Source organism: Mauremys mutica, chromosome 1 (genome assembly GCF_020497125.1).
Source record: "Mauremys mutica isolate MM-2020 ecotype Southern chromosome 1, ASM2049712v1, whole genome shotgun sequence".
Classification (NCBI taxonomy): domain Eukaryota; kingdom Metazoa; phylum Chordata; order Testudines; family Geoemydidae; genus Mauremys; species Mauremys mutica.
In genome coordinates, this window is record NC_059072.1 from 223,180,293 (window position 1) to 223,196,834 (window position 16,542).

Here is a 16,542-nt window from a genome sequence, read left to right on the forward strand (position 1 = left end):
TGCTTTGTTGAACTGGGGATTTAAAAGGTGATGGCTCAATCTGGCTCACTGAAATTAATGGGGCTTTTTACAGAATAACGTATGACTCCATATGAGTTAGGACTTGTCCACTTGGCACAGCAAAGCACACCAGAGGGCTGTGATTTGTAAAGCGCACTAACAGGCTGCACTCTCCCTGCCCCATGTAAACCCTGCTGGCGCACTCTAAAAGATCTCAAGAAGACTAAGTTAACGTGAACTAGGTACCTTTTGGAGAGCACCAGTGGGGTCTATCCGGGACAAAAAGATTGCAACATATTAGAGCACTTCACAAATCACACCCTTTGCCACACTGTACAGACAAGCCTAAAGGGTGCCAGAATTAATCCTTTCATAAACACTAACCACAACAAAATTAATTCAATTTATTTTCTTTTAAAGTAAATGTAAAGGTGACACATTAAGTGACCAATTAATTTTAGAGCAGTGGGACTCAATTCATCAGCATATTAGCAGAACAGTTATAGTAGACTTGTAGCTGGTTACTGGAGAGCACCTTTTTTCTCTCTCTCCTTTTTCCACATACTCAGACGAGTACTGTGCCTGCACAGATTGTCACACAAATATCTGCAGTGAGGATAAATATTAATGTACAAAATATTATATTTAAAACTTTACCCAAAGAATATTTTTGAAACTGCCATAATGGCATTAATGATTATATGTGAGAAGAAAACGGTACTGCAACTCGAATACATACAAAGTGATCATCTGATTTTAAACTACTGAAGATAGTTCCATTAAATAAGAAATTTGATCAGTTCTACTGAGTTTGGGTCAGTACCAATCAACGTGCGTCTGAAGACAGACCAGAGAAAAATGCAAGAGGTAAATTCAAAATATACGTACCTACGACATGTCAAGCAAACTAACAAAAAGCCAAGTAAATGAACATGTTCTTTCAACCTGTGCATTATTGCTCACATTATCTAAGGAGAATTTATTTTTCATAGCAAACCATTTGTGTTCCACATTTCTACACTGAGAAAATAGAGTAACATATCAATGGTCAAATACAGGATACCACAGTTATCAGGGCATGCATACAGCACTGGGAATAGGACTCTATCTTCAATTAAAATCACAGCGGCTTCTATCACTTGGCCCCTGTACATTTTGGAAGACAAAGCCACATGCCAACATAGTTCACTTTAGAGATCATCATATTCTTTTTTCTGCTCGGTTATGACCCAAGACCAAGCTCAACTAAACATCTTTGATTAAAATGAATACTGATAAAGGAAAGTAACTCTTTGAGGAAGAGACAAACACCAATGAGGTCCTGTATATCAATCCTACTGCATACATGGCTACAGGAGGACATACATTCAGAAACAAGTTTTGTTGTTAAACACAAACAGGTATAACATTTAACTTTCTGAATCACAAACACACACACACACACACTTAACCTTACCACTCACTTCTGAAAAATTCTGCATAGTATTATTTCAGCAATCACAATTCTTATTGGGAGACCAGAACTTCAAATTATTTTCAAGCTACTGCTGATGCACAAAACAGTCTTCAAAAATATTCTCAGTGGTGCACAATATTACACATTTTATGTTTTAAGGAACACAGACAACATGTGGGTGGGTTTTGCCATTCTTCCACATACCCATTTCTCAACTGACATTGGCATCATTGAAATTGACATTTCATCTACGTTGGGAGGACAACATGCTTCCAGTCTTATCAGCCAGCTGGAAGAGAAGGGTACTAAAGCATAGGACGACTTGCTCCTCACGAACACATGGCAATAATTTACATGGCCTTGCACCAATATAAAAAATGAGCCCAGACTTCAGTTTTTCAGGTTCAAATTGGTACACCACCATATTTAAAAAAAACCCAACAACCCAAACCTGCACTGCTTGAGCAGAGCCAATGCAGAGCATCTCATATTTATTCAAATTACAAAACAGAGCTCAAGTAGGTTTTTCCCCCTCACAGTATACAAGACTTCAATGTCACATATATTCCTTCATTTTGGAATCTAAATTCACCAAGCCTGAGTCTTTTCCTTGTAAAATTGTTTCAGTGTAATTTCTCCAGAATGATCACAGTGCTTTTAAAACAATATTAAAAGAGAAGAGTTCTTACTCTTTAAACTTTTCCATTATCTGCACAAGATTTTGCAGTTAAATTAACATACAACTCCAATCACCAATCTTTCTTCCAATGGAATTTTAAGGAAGTTATTCCTATCTCAGACAGGGCAAGTTTTACAAGGCAATGGATTTCATTACTTTGTGTGTACTTGGAGAATTCATGGAAGTAATCAGATGCAGAAATGTTTCCAATATACTATCGGGCTGTCACCAACCAAAGTCCCAGTGCCACGTTGGCAGCCAAAAGTGCACTGCCAGCAAGCAAGATTAAAAAGCCAACAAGCTCTCGGTTTTGTTTCTCTACAATCAGTGAAGCAAGAGTGGCTTCCAGGAAAGAGTTTAATATCCATTGACCATCCAGTGCAAAGCAGGGTACTGCATTGATAACTGCCAAGGCTCCTGACAGTGAAATTAGATATCTGGGTGGGATTAGCTAAGGAACAAAACAAAAGAATATAGGACTGTAAGAATGGCCACACTGGGTCAGACCAATGGTCCATCTAGCCCAGTATCCTGTTTTCCAACAGTGGCCAATGCCAGGTGCTTCAGATGGAATGAACAGAACAAGGCAATTATTATTCTCATCAGAGCTCTAAAAACTCACCATCAAGAGTTAAAAAAAAAGTAACCAAAATTATTCTTATAAACATCAGGAAGCAAGGAGTTTCATTCTGAGTTAGGCATGTGGGCAAATAATCAGTTTGGGAATGGGTCAGAGCTCATGTCCTAAAGATACGCTTCAGAACTGTGGACACCAGAGTAGAAGCAGCCCTGTTTAAAACTAGTAATGATATCCCCCTGAAATCTTGCTGGATCAGCAAACTGCAAACAATTTGTTTGTTGTTCTAAGAGAACACTTCAAAGGATACTTGCACATTGTCTCTATCACCACAGGCAGATCAATGCTTAGAAAGTTATGTCGTGGTACAAAACTGCTGAGGCTCACTGAAACAAAAAGAAAATGAAAAAGCAATAAAACTGCAAATGAAACCAAATGGCAATTCAACGGACACAGCATAATTAGTTTCAGATTAGCAGTGTATCACGGCAGATCTGATTTTTGTTTGTTTTCCACACTTCTTACAGGATGAAGAACTTTCCCAAATACAGATTTATTTTTTTTTTAAACAGCACTGGCACAATCACTTAATTATCTCTTAGTCTGATGCAGTCATAATGATGGTAGGAAAAATCAACACGCCACATTACAAAATTAGTACTTTATACTATACATGTAACGTCAAATCTAAAGCACATTATATGCCTTCAGACACAGCACAACTGAACATTTGTACTCCTAAAGAACATGTTGTGTAGTTTGAGCCCAGATTTGAGTAACCTTATAATGACTATTACAGCAAGAATGGCAGTTAAAGTTGGGTTCATATTTCCATTCTAACCACTCCCCTTGTTTTTAGGTCAGGTCTGCATTAGAAATTTTTGCTAGAATCATATCAGTAAGGGGTGCTGTTCTTTATGAAACTTTTAGCAAAAATCTCTAGTGTACATGTACTTTTATCAGCAAAAAATGTCCCTTAGTCAGTTTTGCTTAGTTTATTTGGGGAATTGGCATAAACTATACTGGCAAAAGAACTCTTTAAGATGCCTCTCAACTAGGAGCAGGGTTGCCAACAAAAGCTAGCTATTCCAGCAAACTTTTTCTTGTGCAGACTTGACCTTCGTCATTTATACCTTTCTCAAACTTTCACTCTTCATTCTGGGCAGGCAATGTAAGTCACCTGGGGTGCTAACAAGAGATGAGGAGTTCTCAGACATTAGGGAAGTGTCTAGATTCTCTAGATGGTGGTCTCCATTGCCTTCAACATTTGGGTTTCTTTGAAATTGTGGAAGTTTTGGAAAGAAAGCATGACTGATTGATTGATTGATTTAGTATTAGCTGGATTCCACTGAAACTCACTTTGAACCTTAACTCTATTTTAGCATATTTGAAAAAAAAATTTCTGTGAGTGCACACACCAAAATTTTGAACTGAACTTGTGTATAAGCAAAGATGCCATGTTCCAACAGATCGATGAAGCAAAAGCAAGCCCACAGGAGAGAGGTGTGTGAGGTATGTGGCGTTATACATAGGCAGACTATAAAGATAGCAGGTGGTAGAGGGAGATGGGGAAGTTTTATCTACTGCAAAATTTGGAGTTTTGTATCTAAAATTTTTTTCACTAACATGGAGAAAAGATGTCTGTTTCCTGAATTCACACCTCCTGTAGTCCCCTCTATGTCCTCTGCTTTTCATAATTCTTCACCCTCTTCCATGTCTTTCCACCTCCTTGCCTTGTGCATGCACTCCGCCCTCTCTCTCCTTGTATACTCCCCACCCATGCCCAACCCTGATCGTCTGCACTTTACCATCCATGCCATCTCTCCATCCCATGCCCCCCCTCCCTGGCTCCTTAAACCTCTTCCATGTCCTTCCTTCCATGCCCCCATGGTTCTCTGTACCCCTTTATAGCCTATCACTGTCCTGTCCCCCTCCGAGAAACTCCTTCCACATTCTGAGACTGGGAAGCATAATTCCATGCACTCACTCAATATGCCCCACAATCCTCAAGCACCAGACCCTGCCCCACCCTTCCAGACTCCCACCCCACACATTTCCCCTCAGTTGCCTAGCCTCCAGGTCTATGCAACAGCTGCTGCGGTATATCCTAGAGCAGGGGTAGCCAACAGGCAGACTGCTGGTCAAATCTGGACCACAGGATGCTTTTGAATGGACTCCAAAATCTTTTTATTTACTTATTATCATTATTATTAATTTTTATTATTCTCTCTGGAGTCTGGACCCTGATTATACCTTGACCAAGGAATTTGGACCTTGACAAAACAATAATTAACTGTCCCTGTCCTAGAGTTAGCAAAAGCACCATATATATTATAAATGGTAACGTTTATATGCAAAATTACTCCTTACATATGAAATAACTCTTTATATTTTTAATCCTCCCATAACACCCTTCAAATATTAAAATGTGCCTCTTCTTAGTCAGGCCAACAAAAAAAGTTTGGGGTTTGCACACAAAAATGACTTCAAACACATGAGCCAAAAAAAAAAAAAAAAAAAAGGAAAATGCTCAAAAAGCAAACAATGAAAGTATCTAAAATACGATAACTTAAAAACTTTTCTGACTTTATCAAATATCCCTGAAAAAAGTCCAACCAGGGCTGAGATGGGGTATGTGAGATTTAAGAGGGAATTGGTACTTTTAAGGACATTATAGTAGTTTATAAGAAGAAACAAGCCTCCCATTCAAAGGGAAAATCCAGGTTATAACTGGAAGCTAGTTTCAACCTCAGCTATGGAGTAAGTACTGCTGCTCTGTATTTCAAGACTATCATGACAACGACATTAATGCAAGTAGAAAACAATGAAAAAAATCTCAAGATGTTTATCTAGAGCTGTATAAAAATAAACGGTAGAAATTTAAACAAAGTTATTGGAGAACAAGAAAGAGATCATTTATTCACAGATTACTGTAATGCTAAGGTGACCAGATGTCCTGATTTTATAGGGACAGTCCTGATTTTTGGGTCTTTTTCTTGTATAGGCTCCTATTACCCCCCCACCCCACCCCCTGTCCCGATTTTTCACACTTGCTGTCTAGTCACCCTATGTAATGCAGACACAAAAGGTGGAAGGATTAAATACAAGGCTACTCTGAAAAATGGCTATGTAAAAGTGTCACTTTCTTATTTAGCACATCTGCTCCCTGTGAGTATTAAGGGCCACATTGGCTTATTTTATTGACAAATGAGGGATGTTTTTAAACACCTTTAATGCTTATTTTAAAATTTACACAGCTAAGAGTGAGAGTGGGACCCTCTTCATGCATCATCACAAGTTCCAATCAATTATACCCATGCGATCCATAGAAGAAAATGACTTGTTTTGCGCAGACAGCTGCACTTATGCACAGCCCCACTGAAGGCACTAGGGCATCTGCATGCTGCACAATGCAGGATTTGGGCACTGGTTTACATTATCTTGTTACCGGTGCTGATATGGTACAGGGAAAGAATCCTATTTGACTCAGACCCTAAGCTGAGTTTGCAGTAATGGCTATTAAAGAAAAAAAACATCTTTTTACTTGCAAATTGAGCTCATTTGAGAAGGGAACCATTGAGACACAGTAAACCGTTCAACCTCAATTCTGTTTTCATAAAGTAACTTTTCAGCTCAGCTCAGCAGAACTACACTTTAAGGTCACAAGTGCAGCAGCAATTTAGTAATTTCCTGATCATTTCTTTCTTGAGTGCTTGACAATAAAAAGCAGTTTTTGGTGGAAATCCTAGTCTAGTGGGAAATGTCCACTAAAATTCCATTACTCCATCAGCAAGGTATTGCAAAACACAACAGAACAATACCAGCTGCTTGAAGAATACCTACAGTGTTTTGTGTTTTTTAGTTAGAAAGCCAAGAAAAGGGGCTTAAAATAATTATCACACACTATTCTTGGAGCTCTGGTGCACACTGAACAAAATATCAGCAAACATAACATTAAATGTCAATGCCAAAGGCCCCAATCAATGCTTCCCAGGTGGAAAAAAGACAAAAACAACATTATATTCTGGGCTTTCAGGATATACTGCAAACAATAAAGAGTAAAAAATAGAATACAATAAAAATCAAATTTTAAAAGTACTCAATAATATCTGCACCAAACAACCTCTCCTCCCAGCCAAATTCCAGCAGAAAAGGATAAAGGCAGTGATGAGTTGCCAAAATATTAACAACCGGTTCCCTCCTCGCCCCCCCGGGGGGGGATTGTGCCCCATCCAACCCCTCATGTTCCTTGACACACACACCCTGGGACCCCTGACCCATCCCCCCCCTTCCCTGTCCCCTGACTGCCCCTTGCCGCCCCACCCAACCCCTCCTCTCATTCTCGATGGCCCCCCAGGACCCCTACCCCATCCAACCACCCCTTCTCCCTGTCCCTGACTGCCCCCACCACCTCATCCAACCCCTGCTCTTTCCTGACTGTTCCCCGGGACCCTTGCCCCCGTTCATTCACCCTGTTCCCTGCCCTCTGACCGCCCTGACCCCTATCCAACCCCCCACAACCCACCCCCTCCCTGCCCCCTTACCACACTGCCTGGAGCCGGACCGGGTCCACTCCGCCAGGACCATGACCGGCGCCGCGGGGCCCAACTCCCCGAGCCCGGCCGGCACCGGGGGCCGAGCCGCTCGGCCGGAACCGCGGGGCCCGACTCCCCGGGCCGGCACCGGGGGCCGAGCCGCTCGGCCGGAGCCGTGAGGCCCGACTCCCCGGGCAGGAGCCGAGCCCCGCCGCGCCAGACCCCGGAGCGGGAGCCGAGCCGCGCCGCTGGGCCGGACCCCGGGGCAGGAGCCAAGCCCTGCCGCGCCCCCCGGCCGGACCCCGGAGCAGGAGCCGAACCCCGCCACGCTGGACCCCGGGGCAGGAGCCGAGCCCTGCCGCGCCCCGCCGCGCCGGCCGGCCGGACCCCGGAGCAGGAGCCGAACCCCGCCGCGCTGGACCCCGGGGCAGGAGCCGAGCCCCGCCGCGCCGCCCGGCCGGACCCCGGGGCAGGAGCCGAGCCCCGCCGCGCCGCCCGGCCGGACCCCGGGGCAGGAGCCGAGCCCCGCCGCGCCGCCCGGCCGGACCCCGGGGCAGGAGCCGAGCCCCGCCGCGCCGCCCGGCCGGACCCCGGGGCAGGAGCCGAGCCCCGCCGCGCCGCCCGGCCGGACCCCGGGGCAGGAGCCGAGCCCCGCCGCGCCGCCCGGCCGGACCCCGGGGCAGGAGCCGAGCCCTGCCGCGCCGCCCGGCCGGACCCCGGGGCAGGAGCCGAGCCCTGCCGCGCCGCCCGGCCGGACCCCGGGGCAGGAGCCGAGCCCGCTGCGCCTCCCCTCCTCCCCCCCCACCCCCAGCTTACCTGCCTGCCTGCCTGCTTGTTCAGGCTTCCCGCGAACATCTGATTCGCGGGAAGCAGGGGAGGGGGAGGAGAAAGGGGGCGGAGCAGGAGAGGAGGGGGAAGTGAGCTTGGGCCGGAGCTTTTGTTAAATTTAGCAGCCCTTATAGAACTGGTTGTCCTGGAACAACCGGTTCTAAAAGGGGCTGCTAAATTTAACAACCGGATCGCGCGAACCGGTGCGAACCGGCTTAAGCTCACCACTGGATAAAGGCTGCCATCTTTATGAAAGAATCATTGTTCACACAGGGCCTGATTTTGCCATTGTTACTCAAACTCAGCAATACATAACTCCAGCCCTGATTCAGGAAAGCACTTAAAGCTCATGCTTTAGACTACCCTTAGTTAGGAAACCACTTTAACACATGCTTCAATTCCTTCTGAATAAGAACACTCTTCTAAAAGGGGTCTTCATAAGGAAACCCGCTGTTTCAATGGGACCTCTCGGAGAGCGCTAGATAGTGACTTTAAGCACAGCCCTGCCAAGGGGCAGTGCACACTGTACCACCCAAGAGTAGTCCTGGGAGGCACTGTGAATCTGACACAAACCTTGGAGGCACAATTCCTCCCTGGCTTTCTCCTTGCTCCTGGAGAGGGGGCATAACTTACTACTTGTCTAAACCAGCCTCAAATCACTACCTACCCCATGCTGGCTCGGCTATTCTGGCCAGTGAGTGGGCTCTGGAGCAAAGGGTCTGCCCATTCTCCACTCACCTGCTTGTAGCAGGTAATAAACTTGCTCCCATGTGCCTGGACCCACGACCTGAATAGCCTGCACAGGAGTGAGTCAGAATCTAGTCCAGAGTAAGGAAGTACTTAACATGAGTTAAGGTGGCAGAATTTGGCCCATGTTGTTTACAGACTGATTAGGGTTGATAACATAGGGCTAGGTTTGGATACTCTTCACTCGTGATGAGTAGTAATTTAATCTATTAGTTGTCTCATTTACTTTACTAGGACTTCTTGTTAAGTAAAAAACTATTCAACATGAGTACGGGTGGCAAAACCAAGCCCTTATATATTTACAAGGAAGACATCATGTGGACTTGTAGCAACATTAGGGTACTGGGCAGGGTTTAAAGCAGGGGTCTCAAACATGCGGCCCGCGCCCGCCCCCCCGGCCTACCTCGAGGCCAGGGGTGGGCAAACCTCAGCCACAGGATTGCCCCCCTCGAGCCCCGCGCCACTCCCTGAAGCACCTGGCATCATGTCCCTGTGGCTGGGGGGAGAGAGAAGCAGAGGGCTCCATCCGTGTGCTGCCCTGGCTTCCAGGCACTGCCCCCTGCAGCTCCTATTGGCCAGGAACGGGGAACCGCGGCCAATGGGAGCTTCGGGGGAGGTACCTGGAGGTGCAGCAAGCAGCATGCGGAGCCCTGCGTCTCCATCCCCCAGGGTCCGCAGGGACACGGTTCCAGCTACTTCCTGGAACGATGCAGGGCCGGGGCCAGCAGCCTGCCCTGGCCCCGGTGTGCGCTGCTGCCACCCTGTAGCCCGAAGCCCTCCTGCACCCCGTCCCCCAACTCCCTGCCCTGAGCTCCCTGCCTGCACCTCAACCCTCTGCTGCACCGCACACCCAACCCCGTGCCCTGAGTCCCCTGCTGCATCTCACACCCCTTCTGCACCCCAATCCCCTGCCCTGTGCCCCCTGCCTACACCCCAACTCCTGCTGCACCCCAACTCCCTGCCCTGAGCCTCCTGTCTGCACCTCAACCCCCTGCCCTGAGCCCCCTGCTGCATCCCACGCACCTTCTGCACCCTGAGCCCTCTGCCTGCACCCCTACCCACTGCTGCACCTCAACTCCCTGCCCTGAGCCCCTGCCACACCCCTCATGCACCCTCTGGGGGCAGGGAGCAGGCGGAGTTGGGGTGGGGACTTCAGGGAAGGGGTGGGAAGAGGCGGGGCCTCATGGAGTGGGGGCAGGGCCAGGGGAAGCAAGGGGCGGGGTGTCAGTGATGCAGCCCTCAGGCCAATGAACTAGCCCTCATGTGGCCCTCGTGGTCATTTGAGTTTGAGACCCCTGGTTTAAAGGAACAATTGTGTATGTTCCAATCCAGGGGTTCCTTAAAGGCTTTTGAAGAGTGCTAGAGCCTTGAGCAGTTCACACATTGGACAATGCACAAACTGGACAAGTGAGATCTGTTGAAGTGTCCCTTTCATGCTTTTTTTGAATAAGCAGTCACCTAATATATTGTTTCTATTACAATTATATCTCTTTGCATGTGCACATTTCACTTTTATTCCTAATTACTCCAGCATCTCCACTGGCTGTAACTAGGAAAGGAACAATAGAATGGAGCTAGGAATGGATTCTGCGCAAATGAAGCAAACTGGCAAGCCCTCCAACACCTTATTCAAGCAGTCTGCCAAAGCTAACCAGGCCATAACCCTCTTCATTTAAATGCTCTCATAAATAATACAAACCTGTATACTGAAGATGCATTGGGTGTCCTACAAACAACATGTCAACGTGGGGTGGATGTTTCACTCTGATTAGTCTCGTCTGATTTTCTAAAGAAGGTGTCACACACAAACTTGGAACAAAATCCTTCTGGCAATCCATGTTGGTTCGACAGACTTGGCTGGCCTCAATAGCTTTTCGTGCTGGCAGACAGGCATACTGCAAAGGACATTTTAAATAATTATCAAATTTAGGGTATTTTACAATAGATCATAAACATACTGTTCTGCATGTTTCTTTTTAAAACAGAAGAAGTTGATTCAATTTCATCGATTTGCAGCCAGGATATGAAGAATATTGTTCTGATTCTTTTTGTTTTGATGCATGGGTATATCCCCACATGCCCTGCAGATCTCCTATACACTAACGTAGAGGTGCGAACATATTCAGCCTGGCACTCTGCCATTAAGGCATAGGGGCATTTGTGTGTGCATATTAAAAGCAGGATTAGTATAAACATGTGCGTTAGCTGAAAATTTAAATATAGGAGGGACAGGATGGTTCAAGCAGGCCCACAGGAAATACACATCACCCTACTACAGCAATGAACTAAAGTCTGTCTATGGGGTTTTGGTTTTTATAGCCATGGTATCTGCAAATTAAAGCTTTTGTTAAAAGAAAAATCCTAAAATCTAATATGCTGGGCACTTTTGATGGCTAAGTTTTAGATCATTCTGAACTGAAGCAGCCAATGCAATGGTGTGTTCCTGAATCTGCCTACCATACACACTCCTGCAGTTTGAGAGACCAGGATCTTCTCTCCCACTCACCACAGGACAGGGAGAGGAACCCAGGAGGAAATGGAATTTTTTCTCCTCATCCCCTCCTAGAGGCTTACGGTGGCTTGCTTCTTGGCAGGGCAGGCTGGGGAACAGTTCATACCCCCTGTCCCTGCTCAAGGAAGGGAGGCTGTCAGAGGGTTTCAGCCAACAGACACACTGGCGGTACAGGGCCTGCACACATGGCTGTGTCTATCTCTCCCCATTAACCGGAATCTAGGCTCCTCCCCATGCCAGTCTCTATCATGCTGGATGGGAGAAAGCATTCAGAAGTCCCCTGCTGTTGCTGTGTAGTTCTGCAAATAGCAATTTAAAAAAATGCTCAGGCAGCTGAGCAGCCATCTTAGGCCCCTTGCACATCACAAGCCTGAAAAAGTGTTTCCCCTTAAACAGCAGCCATGCGTCCAAGAACCTCAAAGTGCTAGAAGTGAATGACTTATCTGAACCCAGTGCAGCTCGGGGCTGTTACAGCTGATGGCTATTTGGTGTCCAAGACGAAATGAACTGATGGGTTATGTCCAATTTGTAGTGGATAGGTATCCGCACAAAAAATATCACTGGAACTGGAAGCTTCACGTCAGAGGGATCAAATGGATTTGGGGAATGAACTCCTCTCTGTTTCTTGAGGTGGTGACTCCAGGTCAGGACTGGGGAACACTGGCAGAGCACTACTGTTACCTGCGCTTTCCTGTGGATCCTGAAAGAACTGCTGAATTTGCTCCACCACTCTCAATGTGGCATCTTTCAAAACACTTACTTTTTCATCAGGGCTCCTATATTTTAATATTTTAATTTTAAAATTCCAGAGTGGCACTTAACATTTTCCCATATTCTACAAGATGATTAAGTCAGAGGGGGGAAACGGGGGTTTCAGCCAACAGCCACTAGCAGTACAGGGTGCCAGGTGCTGAACACTCGATCTTGATCCAGCACAGCACTTGCTTAACTTTTGGCATGTGTGCAGACCATTGACTTCAGCTGTTTAATGCTGAGCATGTATTCCAATGCTTTGCTGCTTCAGGGCCTAAGGTGCTCAGACCTGGCAGCATTGAGCTCACGTTGAACAATTCCCTCTTGCTCTCGAGAGCTGCTGTTGGTCTCTTGTTCGCATGTATTTACTCACAACTGTTGTGCCTTCAAAGTATAAAATGTGGATGTGTATAAGCAAAGTAAGAAAGAACGGTCCTCTGGCTAAAGACATGTGACCAGGAGGATTGGGATCTGATTCTACCTCTACCACACATTCCTTGCGTGACCTTGGGCAAGTGGTTCTCAACCCACAGCCCGCTTGCAGCCCAATCAGCACGCAGTTGCAGCCCATGTGATATCCTGAGGACCATACAGGTAAGCATATATATTGGGTGGATGTGGCCCACATAACACGCAGAGAGCTGCATATGTGGCCCACAATGGCAATTAGGCTGAGAACCACTGCCTTAGGCAAATCACACAACCATACAGTCTCTCAGTTTCCTCAGCTGGAAAATAGGGATACGAATGTTTGCCTACCTCTTAGGGATGTTGTGAAACTTAGCTAATTAGTATTTGTCAAGTGCTTTGAGATGCTCAGACAGAAGGTGCTACACACGGCACTGTATAATTATGTGCACATTTGTGATACCTGCCTGAATATCAGCTTAAGTAACTTACCAGGTGGCTGTCCAAGTTATTGCTGTATGAAAAGCAAACGTCAGTGAGGCTGCTGTTACTACAACATTCAACAGTGCCATCAAGTCTTCTGTAGACTACAGAGGAACACAACCAACTAAATTTTAGACAAGCACAGAAAGACCGATTCATAATAAATCACGAAAATACATACGTCTCTGAATAAAATCAAACAATCATTTCTGTAGCCTGCTGAATTATAAGAAATTATTTGAATTCAGAGAACCTGATCTGGATGTCAGCAATAGTTGTAAAAGAGTTTCTTCATCCTAAGAACATCACCAGACTGCAGCCATCTCTCCCACAGGCTGATCTTATCACCTTAATACATAGACTACTACAATTTTTTGAATACTGTTACAAAAGAGTTTGATCTCTTGCCTGCAGCTGGCACCAACGGTGAGCAGAGGGATTCTGCTGCCTAGAGGGATTCTGCTGCCTGCTGTTGCACTCCCTTCACTGGCTGTGGGAATGACCCAACTTCGAAGTATAGTTTTTAAAACATTAAAAGCTTTTAATGGACTGGGGCCCTGACGGCTCTCTGAGGCCCCTGTTCAGCTAAAAGTGTGTTTTTAAACTGATTTAGTTAAACTGGTGCAAAATCCTGTGCGGACAATCATAATTTGATTTCAAAGGGACTTAGTGATGCAAACTAAATGGATACCAGTCAGTTTTAAACCAAACGCGATAATGCCCATGTAAAGAGTTGCACCAGTTTAACTAAATTAGGTTTTTAAACCAGTGCAACTTCTATATGCAGACAAGGCTTGAGCTGCCTGCATCCACATCCCATTGTACCCTCTGAGGTCCAACAGCACAGAGTTTTGGAGCTTGGGGCTTGCAGGTGCAGAAGTGTACTATACATATTTTTTTGCTGTAGTCTTAGGACTAGGCAATGACATACTTTTGATGTGTGGATGATCATGGAATTAGCTCCTTTACAAAATACATTTTAAAATGTTTTTATTTCAGAAGGCCTTTGGCACATTGATTTCTTTATGTCTTTATACCTGTTTTAGTTGTTTATTCTGTATTTGTCTTATTGTAAAGTGCCTAGGGTCCATTTGCAATATAGGCTCATTATAAATACAACATATTAACAGAAAGGATGCTGAGATGTGAACTGTTGAGATTCTGACAAATGACAGCTACCGCAGTTTGAATAACTGAGTTCATTTCATTTCAAAGGAATGACTATCACTGCTGAAGGCTCACCACTAAGAAATGCAGACAGACTCGTCTGATGGGGTGGTGGCAAGGACTGTGGGCGGCTAACACAATACACCACTGGGTTTAGAATCAACTCTGGCACTTCAGTCCGAATGGGAAGAAGAGGGTTACAAAATATGCGGTTTTATTACCTTTGCCTCTGAAATTACACTCCTGTGGACAGCAGGGATCTCCTTGTATTTATCTTTGGTAGGCTGGGATCTGGAAACACCGCAGCACTGCTTCTCCCTTACCCTCCCAATCCAACTAGGGCATGTGGCAAGGCTGCCCTAACCTCCTTCGGAGAGTGACTCAAACTATTAGTTTGTCTAAATGCTTGGGATCTGACCCCGGCATCATTTGGAGATATCAGTTTCAGATTAACATAATAGGAAAAGAGATGAATAGATTATAAAGATAGAAGGGACCACTGGGACCAGAATTAGCACTCTGAATGTCACATGAAGAACAGTACACATCAAAACACATGGGCACAAGCATTTGAGCCGGCCTGGCATCCTGTTTACTTCCAAGTATAATGCAAAAGGTTGGTAACAATCTTTAAAGCTCAAATGGTCTAGAACCTGGTTATCCGAAAGACTGCCAACCTCTCTATACTGAGTTAGGGCAGTTAAGAATAGCTGCAAGGTGACTGCTGTCCAGTCAAAGTTAAACAAACTTCCCGAGGTTGGTGTGAGAGAATTTGTTCAGCTGAGGACGCTCACCTTTGGAATTCACAGTTTGCTTGAACCAAACCCTAAGAAGTTCCTGGGCATCATGCAAGACATGGTTTAGTCCAGTGGTCCCTAACCTTTTTGTGGCCAATAGCACATTCATGTTTTCAGAAGAGTGTGGTGGGCACCAAGAATTTTTCAAGGCACCAGCGGAGCAAGCACATGCCTGGGGTGGCACATGCTATGGGGCGGGATTCCGTCCATTCTTGGGACCGCAGAGTCAGAGTGCTGGGTTTTTTTGTTTTTTTTTCCTGCTTCAGCAGTTCGGGCTTTTTTTGTTGTTGTTGGTTTTTTTGGTCGGCAGTTCTGGGAGCACGGAGAGAAGCCTGAGAGAAGCTGCAGCCCTGCGCCTGCCGGGGACAGAGAACACCGGCGCCCGCAGCCTGCAGCCCCGGAGTTCTCTCTCCCTTGCAGGTGCGGGGCCGCGGCTTCTCTCCCCTGCTGGGCACTAGGCAGGCGCACATAAATGGCGCTCACGGGCACCACATTGGGAACCACTGGTTTAGTCTATGTTTAGTTTAGTTTAGCTTGATTTTTAATTTTTTGTTTTACTTAGATTTTGCTTTTTGTCCTAGTTTTACTTAATCTATATTCTTCATTAAGGGCCAAGCTCTTATGGTAAAAGGCACTGTAATGTATGAACAAAACCAGCAAGGGATAGAAGACTAACCTCTACATCAGTGGTCACCAACCAGTCGATCACGATCAGCTGATCATCCTGATGACTCTCCCAGTTGATCATGATCTCTGGCTGATAAAAGTCTGGTTGTGTAGCGGTGCTGCCGCTAAGGCAAGATCCCTGCCTGCCCAGACCCCATGCCGCTCCCGGAAGCGGCCAGCATGACCCCGCGGGTGGGGAGTGGCAGGAGTATCCACACGCTGCTCCTGCCTGAAAGCACCGCCCCCGCAGCGTCCATTGGCTGGGAATGGGGAACTGTGACCAATGGAACTGCAGGGGCGGTGCCTGCAGAGAGGGGCAGTGCGTGGAGCCACGTGCTTCCCCTCAAGGACTGCAAGAGAATGTTGGCCCCTTCCAGGAGCGGTGTGGGGCTGGGGCACTTAGCCTCGCTGCGCCGCCGACCGGGAGCCGCTCGAGGTAAGTGGCGCCCAGCAGGAGCCCACATCCCAACCCTCAGCCCTGAGCCCCCTCCAGGAGCCTGCATCCTAAACCCCCTCCTGCACCCCAGCACTCTGCCCCAGCCTGCAGCCCCTTTCTGCACCCAGACTCCCTCCCAGAGCTTGAACCCTGAACCCCCTCCTGCACCCCAAGCCCCTGCCCCAGTCTCAGCCCAGAGCCCCCTCCCACACTCTGAACCCCTTGGCCCCAGCCCGGAGCCCACACCCCCTCCTGAAACCCAACACCCTACTCCAGCCCGGGGAGAGTGAGTGACGGGGGGAAGTGGGGGGAATAGAGTGAGTGGGGCAGGGCTTCGGGGAAGGGGCGAGGTGGATCCTGGATTGCACGTAAATTCAAAAAGTGATCTTGTGCGTAAAAAGGTTGGAGACCCCTGCTCTAGATGGAACACCCAGAATCAAGAAATAGAAATAATTTCCAATTCACAAAGATTTTGTTTAAAAAAAAAAAAAAATTAAA

At 46.6% G+C, this 16,542-nt stretch overlaps 1 protein-coding gene across 4 annotated transcripts in view; it reads right to left on the reverse strand.

Moving 5' to 3' along the window:
* Positions 1-1,912: 1,912 nt before the first annotated feature.
* MBTPS2 (membrane bound transcription factor peptidase, site 2) overlaps positions 1,913-16,542 on the reverse strand; it is a 36,574-nt gene continuing 21,944 nt past the window's right edge. For all 4 annotated transcript variants that reach the window (XM_045011550.1, XM_045011703.1, XM_045011634.1 and 1 more), the window contains 4 exons: positions 12,988-13,082; positions 10,522-10,717; positions 3,023-3,098; positions 1,913-2,572 (listed from right to left, as the gene is read on the reverse strand). In XM_045011550.1, the coding sequence (XP_044867485.1) occupies positions 2,350-2,572; positions 3,023-3,098; positions 10,522-10,717; positions 12,988-13,082 (590 nt within the window). In that variant the 3' untranslated portion in view covers positions 1,913-2,349. The remainder of the gene's footprint in view (positions 2,573-3,022; positions 3,099-10,521; positions 10,718-12,987; positions 13,083-16,542) is intronic.